The 14,814-nt window shown below is 46.5% G+C and overlaps 1 protein-coding gene across 6 annotated transcripts in view; it reads right to left on the reverse strand.

Moving 5' to 3' along the window:
* Nucleotides 1-14,814, reverse strand: part of ARSG (arylsulfatase G) — a 93,328-nt gene that overhangs the window by 59,090 nt on the left and 19,424 nt on the right. For 3 of the 6 annotated variants that reach the window (XM_024198310.3, XM_024198316.3, XM_029912135.1), the window contains exons 1-3: nucleotides 13,875-14,655; nucleotides 12,772-13,095; nucleotides 340-1,212 (exon numbers count right to left, since the gene is read on the reverse strand). In XM_024198310.3, coding sequence (XP_024054078.1) covers nucleotides 340-563 — 224 coding nt within the window. In that variant the 5' untranslated portion in view covers nucleotides 564-1,212; nucleotides 12,772-13,095; nucleotides 13,875-14,655. Of the gene's footprint in view, nucleotides 1-339; nucleotides 1,213-12,771; nucleotides 13,096-13,874; nucleotides 14,656-14,814 lie in introns of those variants that run through there. The other 3 variants (XM_024198315.3, XM_024198317.3, XM_024198314.2) reach the window with 3 other exon arrangements.

Raw genomic sequence — 14,814 nt, forward strand, 5'->3', positions numbered from 1 at the left:
TAGCAGGCAGGGCCCCCACAGTGTCCTGCCCAGCCGCACCCCATTGGTGGCGCTAGATCCCTGCTCTTGCTATTTTGAGGGCATATGTGATGTAAGTAACGCTCATCCCTCCGTAGGGGTGGGGGGAGGGAGTGTCTCAGCATAGGGATGAATTTGACCACAGGTAGTCCAGAGCATGGTTCTCACATGGATCTCAGACAGGATACACTGGCACTTACTGTTGTTGTTAAGAACTAGTGAGAACCTCTGTCCGTTTTACTGTTGCCCACCTGCCATTTGGTATCACACAACAGGTAAATGGAAGACTCAGAAATAGACAGACGCCTCTTTGAGGCTTACCTCATTCCTTCTGCAGCCATCTGATCCAAGTTAGGAGTGTCCTTGGTTTCTGCCCAGTTGGCCCCAAGGTCCCCCCATCCAACATCATCTGCCAAAATGACTATGAAATTTGGCTTGTTCTGAACTGTTCTCTTCTCACCCACACAAAGATCTGAGAGGTGATAGAAGAGCCCAACTAAACAGCCAGCCAGCAGCAGAAGCATTTTCAGGAACAGAATCTCCATGGTGTCAGGAGAACTCCTCCTGGAGACCTTTAGTGTGAGTGAGTAGGTGGTGGTGGCCTATTCCTGCCGCACGCTCATTTGAGAACTCCCATTGTTGTGCTTTCCTCGGACGTGAGTCAGCTGTTTATTGCCACCCAAAGCAGCCCTAAGATTCTGCAGAGAAGCAAATTTCACATCTTTGGATGGTGCTGAAGAGACGAGTTACAAAACTGTGGTATTGACTTTTGATCATTTGGAGATCGACTGAACCATAATCTTCCTCTCTCTTTTCCGTTTGCAAACAGCTGACATGCTAAGTGAGATCTTGTAGGAAGTCACAATAATCATACTGTCATTTAATAATTGTGGGGTTTTGCTAAATATGCAATTAAAATAACGTCTTATTAATATATAAAAACGGTTTACTTGTTTTTCCCAAGCTTCTTTATCCTGATTACAAATTGTCCGTACGGCATCCAATTTTATAAATTACTTAGTCCCAGGAAGCATGCAATTTAGATTACTGGTGTTTACAGGAGAATTCTCTATTTGGCCTTGTAAAGTGATGATGCCCATTCTTCAAAAGACTAGACAAAAGTTGAAGTTAAATGATGTCGAACTGTTCTTTGAATTCCATAAGGGGGACACCTTTACATTACAGCAAATGTTCCTGTGCAAGAAAAACAAGAGACAATTAGCACTGGAAAGAGTTAAGCTTTTAGACCCTAATCCTAGCGAGGGTAAGAATTGTTTTTCGATTGCAGAGACATTTCCTTTGCTTTGCAAACACAGCAGTTGCAATTTTGCTGTCAAATTTAAGGTTGCTGTAACTCAACTGGTAACTACTCCAATGCCTGGAAACAAATGCAGTGCCCATTTTCCCTAATCACCCCATATCAAACCTACAGACTCTGATTGTATAAACAATCAAGCCTGACTTCTTCTTATACAATTATGAGATAAAGATCACTGGAGAAGTAATTCTGCCTAGATTTGCAATGTGATCTCAGATTTGATCTTTGAGCATGAGGTCATGCGTCCAAAAAAGAATTAGATAAGTTCCTGCAGGATAGGTCCATCAATGGCTATTAGCCAAGATGGTCAGGAACGCAACCCCATTATCTGGGTATTTCTAAACATCTGACTGCTAATAGCTGGGACTGGAAGACAGGGGATAGATCACTTGTTAATTGCCCTGTTCTGTTCATTCCCTCTGAAGATCTGGTACTGGTCACTGTTAGAAGACAGGATTCTGGGATAGATGGACCATTAGTCTGACCCAGTATGGCGATTCTTATGTTCTTATGTCATGGGGTGTTATTAATCTGCATTGCAGACAGCAAACAGGCAGATAGGATTTATGTGCAGACTTTCCACAATTTTTAATAATTTACAAGGACTAAGGCCAGTTAGTAAAACTCAATTTTAAAAATTAAACCTTATTTACACTGAACAGGCCCACTCCTCATACTGAGCCAGAACATGACACGCTTCCTCATCTGGAATAGCAGCTTATCCCATGAGTAGTCCTGTTGAACTCAAGGAGTTCTCTACATGAGTAAGGGTGTCAGAATCTAGTGTCCAGAGAGCAGCACTGGTCTCAGAAATACAGGGCAGGGCAGGAGAGGCTGGAGAGAAGCTGATGTAGTGGCTGTGTGCTGATGGATCGTCACGGAAATCAGTGTGCTTGCAGGATGGTAGCTGGGGGCAGATTTGGTTTAAGGTGGCTATAGGAAGGCATGTAAGGCAGAACTAAGGGACCAAATGCCTGTAGGGCTGTCTAGAGAAACTGCCTAGAGTTATAGTTGGGGAACATGTTGAAAGTTACGATTTAACTAATCAGCCAAGATTTACAAAAAATGAGCTGATGCCTAAGAAATCAGTGTGAATTTCATGAGACAGTAACAAGAAATGAGGTGGCAGGAAGCTCATATAATTTACAAGCCTTCAGGCTATTTATACAAAACCATCAGCACAAGCCTAATCTGCAAGGACAATAAGAATGATATCAGAGGATGAGACATTCGAATGGGCAAAGAACTGGCTTTAATATCAAATACAGAGAGCACCGAGTATCAGCGGCTTGAAGCAGACGGAGCAAGCTAGCTGAGTCCAGCTAGGGCCAGTATTCTGACAGATGTTTCCAGTTGTGTATCAATGCCCTTGAGAAAAGAATGTGTAGCTGATAATACAAAACTTGAGGGTCAGTCAACACAACTGAGGAGGGCAACAAAATTAAGAATGATCTAGATAAACTCAAAGGAAGAGTAAATAAATGAATAATAAAAACCAAAAGGACCATGAGATGCAGGGTAAAAAGAGAGAAAACAAAACAAACACCACGTGTAGGTCAAGAATTCAGCAGCTGGCAGTGGGAAATAAGTCATAATTTCCCAGTCAAATTCATTATTAAGTTTTAAAAGTCTTAGGGCTTCAGTTCAGATCAGCATCTTTCTTTAGTCTTCTCACTTATAATAAAAAATCATCATAATAAATATAACCTTGTGAAGTTATTTAACACCTTTCATCTGAGGCTCTCAAAGCTCTTTACAGACATTCATTAATGAAGTGTGTGAGGTACAGAACAGCCCTCCAGATGCACAGACAGTCTAAGTGATTTGTCCAGGATCACACAGGAGCCACTGCCTGAGCCAAGAATAGACCTCAGGAGTCCTGACTTCCATTTGTGTGCATTAACCACAAAACCACAGTCATTCCCTCATGTATTACACTACCAAAAAGAACCTATATCAGACAGAGAGCTAGATTAGATTGGTACTAAATTTCCTTCATTTCCAGACAGAATTCCCATTGTAGTGAAACAGACTTATGGGGGCAGAATTCCTTCAGAAAGAAGGTTTTGAACGAATGAGCCCAAATTGTTTCCTGCAGGGCTCCGTTGATGAAAGTTTCTCCGATGATGAAAGTTTCCCAGTTGATGAAAGTTCCCTGACAGATTTTACTGGTTTTCCTATTATCAGCCTCTGGGCTGGGTTGGTTGTTTTAGTTAGGTTTTTTTTTTCTCCTAATGAAAAGGGAAGCCTCTGAAATAAGTAGGGACAGGATACTCTCTTTTCTCAGGTGAAAGCTGCTTGTAGGCTGCCGTACACTGCAGAGCTCTTTAAATATTGCCTTGTGTACATAGAGAAACATCCCATAAAGTTTGCCAACTTTCATTGAAAAAAAATATTCCCAGAATAAAATAAACCAATTCTTATAATCTTTTCATAAGATGACTCTGGTTCCAATCCAGCCCAAGGGATTGATCCAGCAAACACTATCAGGTGTCGCATTTGCTACTATGAACGGTTCCCCGTGGCGTAACCTCCAAGTGCAAATTTGCCAACACCGAGCGTTCCAGAATCTTGAGACGGGCTTTGAAATCACAAGATTTTAAAAATTAATAAATGGGGAGAAGGGGTTCTTGTTATTTGCTTTCTGGATTTTGAGCTTTTAGGGATCACTTTTTCAAGCTTTTTCCACAAGCCTGAGGGCTAGGCTTGTGTTGTGACTTGCAACAAATTGTTGGACTATTCTTTTAGCCATTTTCTGTTTTTTGTCCTGGGCTACCCCAGGTTGTGAGCGATGGTCAGGCCGACGCATGAGTCCGTGCTCGGTTTCCCGGTTTATTCTGCTTTTATGTGGCTTGTTTGGCAGGAGAATTTTGCCGCAGTGCATTCGGGGTGCCAGCCCTTGTGCCCTGTAGCTGCGGTACCCCTCCGCTTTGGCCGGGCTGCCCTAGAGTAAAAGAGGTACGGTCGGACTCCGTACTACCCTGGACACTAGCTTGACACCTTCTCGGCTTGGTAAAACCTGCCAGAGCATATGCTCCGCCGTATTTCGCTGTCAAACCCCGTTCACCCCCACACCAACGCTCCGTGATCATATACCGAATGAGATCAGAAGGCATACAGAGGTGACGGATGTAGTGCAGGCAATGTACGACGCAAAGCAGAGATGGACAGGTCATGTAGTCTGCAGGCAAGACAATAAGTGGACAACCCGCATCAGTGACTGGATCCCCAGAGACCACAAGCGACCGCTGGGCAGACCGAAAATGCGCTAGGCCAGTCCCATGATAAAACGCTTTGGCCAAAAATGGAAAGAACATGCTCGCAATGAAATAGAATGGTGTGGCATCGACTTGCATTCGTGGAGGGATGGACAAGGACAAGCTGGAGAAAGGTGACGAGGGCTAGAGACTTATGCTTTTATTTAAATAAAAAAAAAAGAAAGCTGACATTCTCATGTAATCCCGTGACCCCAGAAACACGTCTACACTAGAAAGGCTTTGCTGGTATAGCTACGCTGGTACTGTATTGTACTAGCAAACCCTCCTAGTGGAGACACAGCTCATACCAGCAGAAAAATTCTTTTGCCAATACAGCTTATGCCATTCCCCAAACAAAATAAGCTATCCCAGCAAAAGGACTTTTTTGTCAGTATTACTGTATCTACACTAGAGTTTTTTGCCATTTTACAAACGCTGTAGAGAATCACATCCTAATCGACATTATTATACCGGGAAAAGTATCTAGTGTAAACCTGGCCTACGTGTTTGGAAGCTTGGGGTTCAAAGCAGCAGCGACTGAAAGTTATTAGCCTGTGCAGGCGGGTTGCGGGTCGAGATGAAATAAGCTGGTGTCCCTCTTCCAATTCCCAATAATGGGCAAGTGTCCACTACACACAAAAACAACTGATTCTGATCTCGTTTACACTGGCGTAAAAGTGGACTATTCCACTAACTTAAGTACAGTGACTCTAGATTTACACGGAAGCAGCTGACAGCAGAATCCTGTCCCTTCTTGACTCCCCTTTCACCCATGGTCCCTTCCAAGGGTGTTCCCTACAGAGCAGGGTGGCACATTGGCAGCTCAGTGCTGGGGGAGGCTGACACTGAGGCTGCTGTGGATAGACCTGTTCTACGGACAGAAGGCTCTGGTCTCCAATGCAGGTTCTAACACCCTTCAAAACTGCTACAGTCGGGTTTTTTTAAATGGGTGGTTTTTTTAAATATCTTGAGGATTTTGTAACCACTTTTTTAAAAGTCCATGGGAAACTTGGTCACACTCGCAAATCGCCTCTTCTACCATACCCAATTCTTAAACTATATTTGAGTCCTTATTGGAAACAGTGCCTGTACTCATCAGAGAGGAAGAGCACACTGATACTATTGTAAAAGGACTGAACCAAGAAATGTAGTTTGTTCAAAGCTGTTCAGAAAGCCCTACTAAAAACACCAGAAAAGAAATCACACTGACATTCTGATTTGACACACAAAGCAAGGCTATTCAGAAGATGCAGACAGACTGAGACCCCATTGTTTCCAATCCCTGCAGTCTGGGGGTGTAGAGGAGTGTCTGATGGGGTGGCTCTGAAAGGGAAAGAGGCCAGGAAGCCTCCTGGGAGAAGCCATCATGATGGGAAGGGGATGTCATGGAGCAAAGTGTGGAGATCCTGTTTGAGGTCAAGGAGACGGAGTGGGAGGAGCAGGGAGGATGCCCCTTATCTGAACTTTTTCAGCTTTAGATTCGGTTTAGGGAAAGGTCAGTTGGGCCCCTGATTTATCCAGCCCCAGCTGACCCAGAATGCTGTAGCCAGGCTATGCTCCCCCATGCCCAGAAGCAATAGCTCATCACCCTGACCTCTGACATTTTTCCTGGCCTCCAAACAACTCACATCTTCTCAGCCTTCAGAATGAGATCAAGTATGCTATCAGTTTAAATGGATACATCCTCTATCGGGGCACTGTATCTTGCCTTGTCCATTCAATAGTCTGGTATTTACCATCTCAAACTCCTAGGATCTTAGGACCTGATCCTGCAGGTCACTCCATACACGAGGACCCAGCACCCGTATATGCTCGCCATTCACATCAGTGGGCCTAGCGAGGCCCAGTGCGGGACGCTATGTTACCACTCTACCTGCACAGAGTAACTTGTAGGATGGGGGCCATGCTGTCTGCCTGCTTTGCAGAAACTCTCCATGCACATGACATCCTCGCCACATGCACACCAGTCTTCCCAGTCTAATAGCACAGTAAAGTGAGCAAGCAAAGTAAAGCTGAGCATCATAAGAGCCTAATCTGCATGTCAGAGTAACAGCCTGTGAAAAAGTGTCCTTTTGTGCAAGAAGGGTGCAAAACGTGCAAGGGCACTCCTCGCTGAAAATGCCCAAGCAAGGTATCTTTTAAAATTGTATAGATGAAAAACAAACCCTGCTGGTAGGATACTTCCTGCTAATAAAAGAGCTTATGGCTTTGCCTGGCACATCTCTAGCATGACTGACCTACCACAATAATACAATGCCACACCCCTGCCTGACCAAACTAACTGCACCTCCAGCCATCCGAGAGTGAGCCTGAACTTTTGCCAGATGTTTCGATTTATTGTAGGGAGGTAAGCGGGTATAACGTGGCTAACACAAGCAATCCGAACCATTTTCAAAGGACACTGTCTTCTCTCTAATTGAAAAGGAAAAGGTCATTTGAGGCCTACGTCTGTATTGCTTGATCCTCTGAGCTCTCAGGGTATGTCTACACTGCAGCTGGGAACATGCCCATAGCTGCGGTAGGCAGAAAGGCACAGGTGGCAGCGGGAGCTAGCCACCCGAGTTCAGAGCCCTCTGGGTATGTTCTCAGGCCATGGGCCAGCCCATGACACAAAGTCCACACTGCTATTTTTAGTGCACTAGCTCGAGCGGAGCTAGCACGTGTCTATCCACCCCAGATGGGAGACTTGCTCCCAGTTGCAGAGCACATAAACCCTCAAAGGCCATTAACGGAGATGTGGAACAAAGTACAAAGAAACCTAGACCTGCCCACGTGGCAGATAAGCTATGCCAAGTTTTCCCTGCCCAGTCATCCTGACCAACAACGAGTCATGCAAACTCCATATTCAGCAAAGTACTATAGCATGTGCTTTTCCCATTGACTTCAATGGGATTTAAGCACGGGCTTCAGTGCTTTGCTTAGTAGGTGGGGTACTCAAGCACATGCTTAGGTGCTTTGTTGAATCAGAGCCCCCGGCTGAGAAAACAATTGTTCAGAGGCAAGAGAGGGGAGGGGTGTCTCGCCAGTTCAAAATAAATAAAGATATTCTATCTCCTAGAACGGACAGGTCATTGAGTCCAGCCCCCTGCCTTCACTAGCAGAACTAAGTACTGATTTTGCCCCAATCCTTAAGTGGCCCCCTCAAGGATTGAACTCACAAGCCTGGGTTTAGCAGGCCAATGCTCAAACCACTGAGCTATCCCTCCCCCCTGCAACCTAGCAGCAAATTCACCTGCCACAGTGACTCCTTAGAACCACTGCAGCGCTTCCCGAGGACCGAAACTCCACTCTCTTCAAAACAAGACCAGGACAGGTTTCAGAGTAGCAGCCGTGTTAGTCTGTATCCGCAAAAAGAACAGGAGTACTTGTGGCACCTTAGAGACTAACAAATTTAAGAAGTGGGTTGTAGCCCACGAAAGCTTATGCTCTAATAAATTTGTTAGTCTCTAAGGTGCCACAAGTACTCCTGTTCTTTTTGAGACCAGGACAGTTACTGAATTCTGGGTGCTGCAGCTGGCTGTCCGAGCTTGAGATTTCCTTGACTATCTAAAAATACGTCACTCCGCATTGTTTGAACATAATTCCTTCTTTAACTGCCGTATGCCGGATGTTTGCACACCAGCCTGCCTGAGGTTGCATATCTGAAGACTGCATGTTTAAGCACACGGGGCGGCCGCTGTACGGTTGCCACTGTAACAAGCTGAGTGTATGGAAGCCTAAAGCCACTGCTGAGCTTGTCCATCCCTGCACAATTCAGTGGCAAGGCATCAGAAGGCTTTAAAAAGGCGGAAATTATAAATATGTCTTTATGCAGCATCCTTCAGTTTCTATTAGGAGAGAGAAATGCCACCCACAAAGCAGAGATTTGCCCAGGCCTACACTGCAATAAATGGTTCTTGAACACCGGACAGCTATATTTTAATAGTGAGGTCAATTCAAGTATCCCCCCCTCAGAAAAGAAGCTATGCTGTGATGTGACTAATTAATGGCCACCGTAAAATAAATCCAAGCAGGTTGGGCATAGCCAGAGGGGAGAGCAGGAAATGTCTGTATGGTCTTTATTTTTTTACCTGTATAGAAAACTGTATCCATTAAATTGTCTCCAGTCTGCTCTGGAGAGAATGAGTCTTTGGGCCACTGTGAGCTAATCTCTACACAATTCCAGACCGGCCTGGAGAATGGAGCTGTCAGCCAGAACCCAACAACCCGACAACGTGACCCCTTTGAACTGGGCGCCTGATCAGCCAGCTATGGAAGAATCTGCCCGTTTAAAGCACAGAGAGAGGCTTTTCTGAGCCTGCTCGGTGAGTCCCCCTGATGTCAGTCCCAAAGGCCTCAGCGACTGACCATCTCCACTACTAAATCTCAGACTGCAGGGCGCATGTGGAGCGAATGTGGGTCAGTAGCCCCAAAGAAAGTTTAAATCAGAGAGGTAGCGTGTATACCTTAGCCCGAGTCTCCTGGTTTCCAAGCCATTGTGTGGGAACCCTGGGGCTGAGCAGGCCCTTTGACTGGCCTGAAGCACATGGGCAAGCCATGGAGTGAGGTGCTGAACTGGTGACGCGGTAGGAGCGCTCCCCGCCACAGGGGGGACTAGAGGATTCCCCGGGAGGGAATTCAGAGTGGAGAGGAGGAGCTGGGTTGGGTGGGATTAACCAGGGGAGGAAGGACTAAGAGCCAAAGACACCTCACGCTTGTAAATGAACTGCCCTTTCGCCAGACACCAGCCAGTGCTGAACGCTGTTGCCCACCTTCCCACAACACCCCCATCTCCTAACAACTCAACTGCCTCCCCGGCCACGTCAGCATCCAATTCATTTTATTTGCTCACCTGCTTTCAAAATTACCCAAGAAGCTTCTCCAGCTTGCTCAAAAGACCACCTCTCTCTCTCGCCTCCCCTTCCTGTTTCTCCTTCATCACATTGTGCACCATCTCTCACCACAGCTGGTGCAAGAGCCTGCCCCTCTGCAGCTGCTGCAATCTGGTACAGCCTTCCTTCTCTCCATCACCCTCAGACCTCACCCAAAACTGCACATCTCCCTTGCCAATGCCTCCTTGATTTCCCTTATTGCCCTCCGTGAAGTGTGAGACAAGGAGGGTGAGGCAATAATCTTTTATTGGACCACCTCCAGTTGGTGAGAGGGACTGACATGGCTACAAATACACAGTATACAACAACCTGCAAAGTGTGGACAGTTTGCATGAATAACACTCTGCAAAATAAAGTGGGAGGAAAAGTATCAAGGAGAGCAAAGGAAATGAGCAGAAATGGGGGGCGGAGGAGGAAGGCAGACATGTGTGGAAAAGGACAGATGGATGAGCAAGGAAGAGTTCAGTCAACCGAGAGGCCAGACAAGGACAGGGCTACATTCAAGCTTTGCCCAAAGGAAAGGTGGTAGCCCTATATTCTTTCTTTGTTCTTTATTCTAAGAACACTAGCATGTTATTTTCTCATCTGGAGCCACACATCTCTTCCATTGCCTCAAAACTACTTGCACTGTAACCAACAGGGTGAATGGGTGGAGGATAGGGCCATGAACTCTTCAGAAAGGTCCTTTTCACACAAAGGTTTTTAGTAAAGCGGAATTACAGAGGATGGGACATATGCTGATGTTTTCAGAGGCTATGATCTTTGAAGTCAATGAGAGTTAGTTGCCAATTGAAGTTAAAGAAAGCTCAGATTGTTTCTCAATAACATATACCTCTATGTGTGTGTGTGATCATTTACTAACCCCGATCTGAGTGATGGGACTCCGGAGGGCTTTAGCAACTGAGAAATTATACATGCCATATGAGATGAAATGAGCAGAATGACTTAAGAACTGAACAAAGATCTTGATTTATTTCCTAATTTTTGAAAGTTTATAAACCAGATTCCTTAAAGTTCGTCTGAGTCCCATTTGAACTAGGCAGAGTTATTTGTGTGTTATAGTTTTATATTACCATGGCAATGTGGCAAGTTTCTACAGTCCACAAGTACAGCAGAGCAAACGAGATACGGTTTTATACCCCATTGTGGTCTGAATGAAGTACTCCTACCCCACGTCCTGTGTAGCTGCAAGCCCCATTTCAGAGCCTGGCAGCTGCAACCCAAGGCCATTCAAGATCGCCTGGCCAGACCCATCCCGCCACCCCTGGGGAAGGTTGCCGTAAACTCCGCCATCCCCAGAACCGACAGCCAATTGCAACCGGTCATCGTCATCACCAATGAGGACTGGAAGAAGATCATCATGGTAGATGTCACAGTGCCCTTCAAGAACAGGACCCCGGCCTTCCACGATGCCCAAACTCGAAAGATGGAGAAATACGCCCCTCTGGCCGAAACCTTGAGAGCTAAGGGTTACCAGGTTCAGACACACGGACTGACTGTCGGAGCCTTGGGCGCATGGGACCCCAGTAACGAGCGAGAGCTGAGAGAATGTGGAATCGGTCAACGCTACGCTCGGCTGAGGCGGCAACTCACGGTGTCGGACGCCATCAGGTGGTCGAGGGACATCTACCTAGAACACATCACCGGACATCGGCAGCACCGGGAGGGATGAGCTGGCGTGCTGATGAGAAGCGCAATCAGGAAAGTCACTGAAATACTTTCCTCCTGGATTGTATTTTCTAAAGGGACAACCTACCTAATTCTCAATTACTGAGGGACAATCTCCACTCATTGATATATTTTGCTTTCCACAACCAAATCTCTGTACACTTTTCAGGAATGATACCCGAGTATTCAGATTCTAATACCTAAACTGTACTGTTAAATCTATTCACCTAAATTTGGGTTATTGCTGATTATGTACTCTATGTATCATATGACTTTTAAAAACAAACTTTGTATTTGTGGATAATCTAAGCCCTAGAGCCAGATGTACAGACAACCTACGTATTATATAATTTTTTTAACATTAGCTTTAATAAAAAAATTAAATCTGTTACAAGTGGGCAAAAGTCAGTAAATTTAAACACAAACAGCAATGATTAATGGTGCAAGGCTCAAGAATCCAGAACAAGAGCCCTGCTTTAAGTTCACAAACAATGCATGTGTGTAGAGGGATGCTGAAATTAAAAAAACGAGAAGAACCAGAATCTGATTGTATCAAGTACACAGTATGTGCACTTAGAGAACAAAGCACCGAATACCACCATGGGTTCACAAGGTACATAAGGTGACTCTTTTAATTGGGGCTACCAATAATTTTTCAAGCCCAAAAGGTTCTTTTTCCAGAAGCTAAATAACAGCCTGAAACACAAACTTCTTTGGAGACAGACTCCAAAGAATGGACCTTTTTGAGTCAGGAAAGCTCATCACATCATCAACCAAGTTAACTTAGAAAGCAAAATCTGAAGGCTGGCGCAAGATGCCAGACCGGGCAGCTGCTAAGATTCAAGCATTCTGTTTAGTCACAGAACAAGCAGAACCAGCATAGGTAGAATCAGTGCATGCCTCCTCATATGGCTCAGCAACATACCTGCCAATGATCCTGGTTTGGAGGAAAGTCTCACATTTTAGTCCCAAGGTTACGCTCATTCCACAAAAATGTGGTTTCCCCTCACTTGGTTCTGAAAATTATGGAATAAAGAACCGTGGAGCTGAGGTTACAGAGTTATTTACTTTACAGCAGCATTTCCCAAACTGTGTGTTGCGACTCCTAGAAAGGGTCGCAAAAGGGTGCCAGGGGGTGGCGAGATGTTAAAAAAAGAGGGAAAAAAAGAAAATGTAAGAAAGCCAGAATATGTCCCAGTTGAAGAGGATCCTGTCTTGCAGGGCTGGCTGGGCTCAACTCCCTGTTCCAGGTGTTACGGCCTTGCTCATGGAGCACGGACTCACAACGCCACTCACTCAAATTAGAGGGGCCAAGCCAAACCTGCGTGGTGCTGTGACACAAACCCACACACCAGGGACCAGGTTGCAATGCCCAGAATGGGGACCCACGCCCAGCCAGCCCCTGCGGGACAGGAGCTACCATTGCCAGGTGAGCACAAGGTGGGCTCGCTCTGCAAACCCCCCGCTCCGCCAGGGGCAGAACCTGTTTTTCGAGCCTTTAATTCTCAAACCCCATCACCACCTCTCAGACCCCCCGAGGTCACGTTATCTGACGTGAGCCCAAAGGAGGTCACAGCATGAAAAAGTTTGGGAGCTACAGCTCCACAGAAGGAACCATGAGGCATTTTATGTTTCTTACATGGATAATTTTGTTGCATTCTTCATTTGGGTCTTTGTCACACGCTGTATCCAGAAGGGTGAGGGTTATACCCAGCAATGTGCCTCAGCCTCAATGGTCCATTCAACCTTTTGACTCCGTTTTGAGGGTATCATCTAAGTTCATGACCAGTGCACGTGTCAGATGGTTCTTTGGGCAACTGGACTGAGACCAACAAACATGTTTCCGTAGTGTCCACATCCTGTTTAAAGTTCAAAGCAGCCAAGCTCTTTGGGACAGTTTGTTCTGTGTTTGTACAGCACCTCGCACAACAGGGTCTTGCTCCGTGACTAGGGCTCCAAAGAGCTACAATAACACAAACAAACAAACAATAATACTATCTGTAAGATGGGCTGTCCTACCTATTTTATGACCAGATCACTTTTTTTTTTTACATGAAAACCAAGGGAAAGCTTTAAAACAATTAACAAAAACAGTTATCTATTTTTTCTAGTGATTAAAAGTGAAATCCGCACTCAGCCTTTTAGTTTGTTTGTTAAGGCTGCAAAAAGAGACCTACCATTATTGTGGCACTAAAAAGGAAAGGAAACAGTCCAGGGGTGGCCAACCTGTGGCTCCGGATCCGCACGCGGCTCTTCATAGGTTAATATGCAGCTCCTTGCATAGGCACTGACTCCAGGGCTGGAGCTATAGATGCTAACTTTCCAATGTGAAGGTGAGTGCTCAGTGCTCAACCCCCCCGCTCTGCCCCAGGCCCTGCCCCCACTCCAGCCCTTCTCCTGCCATGCCCTCGCTCTTCCCCCCTCCCCACCAGAGCCTCTTGAGCACCATGTAACAGCTGATCAAGGCGGGCGAGAGGCATGGGGAGGGAGCAGGAGGCACTGATTGGTGGGGCTGCTGGCGGGCAGGAGGCGCTGCAGGTTGGAATGGGGGGAGCTGATGGGGGGGCTGCTGACATATTACTGTGGCTCTTTGGCAATGTACATTGGTAAATTCCGGCTCCTTCTCAGGCTCAGGTTGGCCGCCCAAAATAGTGGTTAAAAATAATTAATGAATGACTGTATAGTCCTGGGAAGACGCAGCCCTTGCAGGTGCTAAGCGTTATTATTAAAAGAGCAGCTTACCACATTCCCTCCTCCAGTTCTGCTGCCTTATAGCAGGCTGGGGCTGCGGTTTTGCACTGTCACACGCACGATCCATAGGATCCCGTCCTGCACATCTTTCTAAACTGCATAGGCCAACTGTATTTGGGAATTAAAGAAAATGTTGGATGCAGCTGTTTCAAAGCAAGCAGTGTTTTAGTGGGATGCCAGCAGTACCTACGGCTGCAAACAGAGTGTGTGTGTGGGGGACCCATTGATTCCTTTGCTTTACACACTTATCCCTTTTGTCTCCTTTCCACACAGCGAGGAAGGGCCCTTCTCTAAACAAATAGGACGCAACCTTGACCCTCCAAAACGGTGCAGGACTTGACCGGCTGAACGGGAGGCTGCAGGGTGAACTGAGCGCACCACAAAGCCAAGAATCGCTCCCATTCGTCAAATCCGTTTGGGCTACACGCGAAATACAAGGCGACTCTTCCTACAGACCGAGTCCCCTACACGCAGCACGGGTGACAAGTTAACCCTTTCTCTTCCACACTCAAAAGCGCGTCAGCATGAGCAAAATCACCCACTCTTCATGTCCACGCAGTAAGATTTACACCCCCCACCCCCACCCCGCCGCAGAAGGCGAATGATTGTCCTTTCGGCCAGGGCAGGCGAATAAAATGTCATTTTTTTCCCCCAGCCCGGAATGGGGAGTCAGGGAGCAAAGCGGGGCCATGTGCACGGCAATTCGGCACGGCCGGGTTTGCGGCAGAACAATGAGACGCGGCCGTAGCGTGGTTCATCGCCAGCCTTCCTGCTGCCCACACAATTAAAACAACACCCAACCCCAATGGAGCCGGCTCCGGCAGATTCAGGGGTGCCGGCTGCAAACTGCTGACTCAGGGGGAGCCCCAGCCGCTTGGCTCTTTCCTCGGGGGGGGGGATGCTTCTGCCATGCAACGCCGGCGCCTGGAGC

The sequence above is a fragment of the Terrapene carolina genome, unplaced genomic scaffold, assembly GCF_002925995.2.
Source record: "Terrapene carolina triunguis isolate 2854851 unplaced genomic scaffold, T_m_triunguis-2.0 Scaffold192, whole genome shotgun sequence".
NCBI lineage: Eukaryota > Metazoa > Chordata > Testudines > Emydidae > Terrapene > Terrapene triunguis.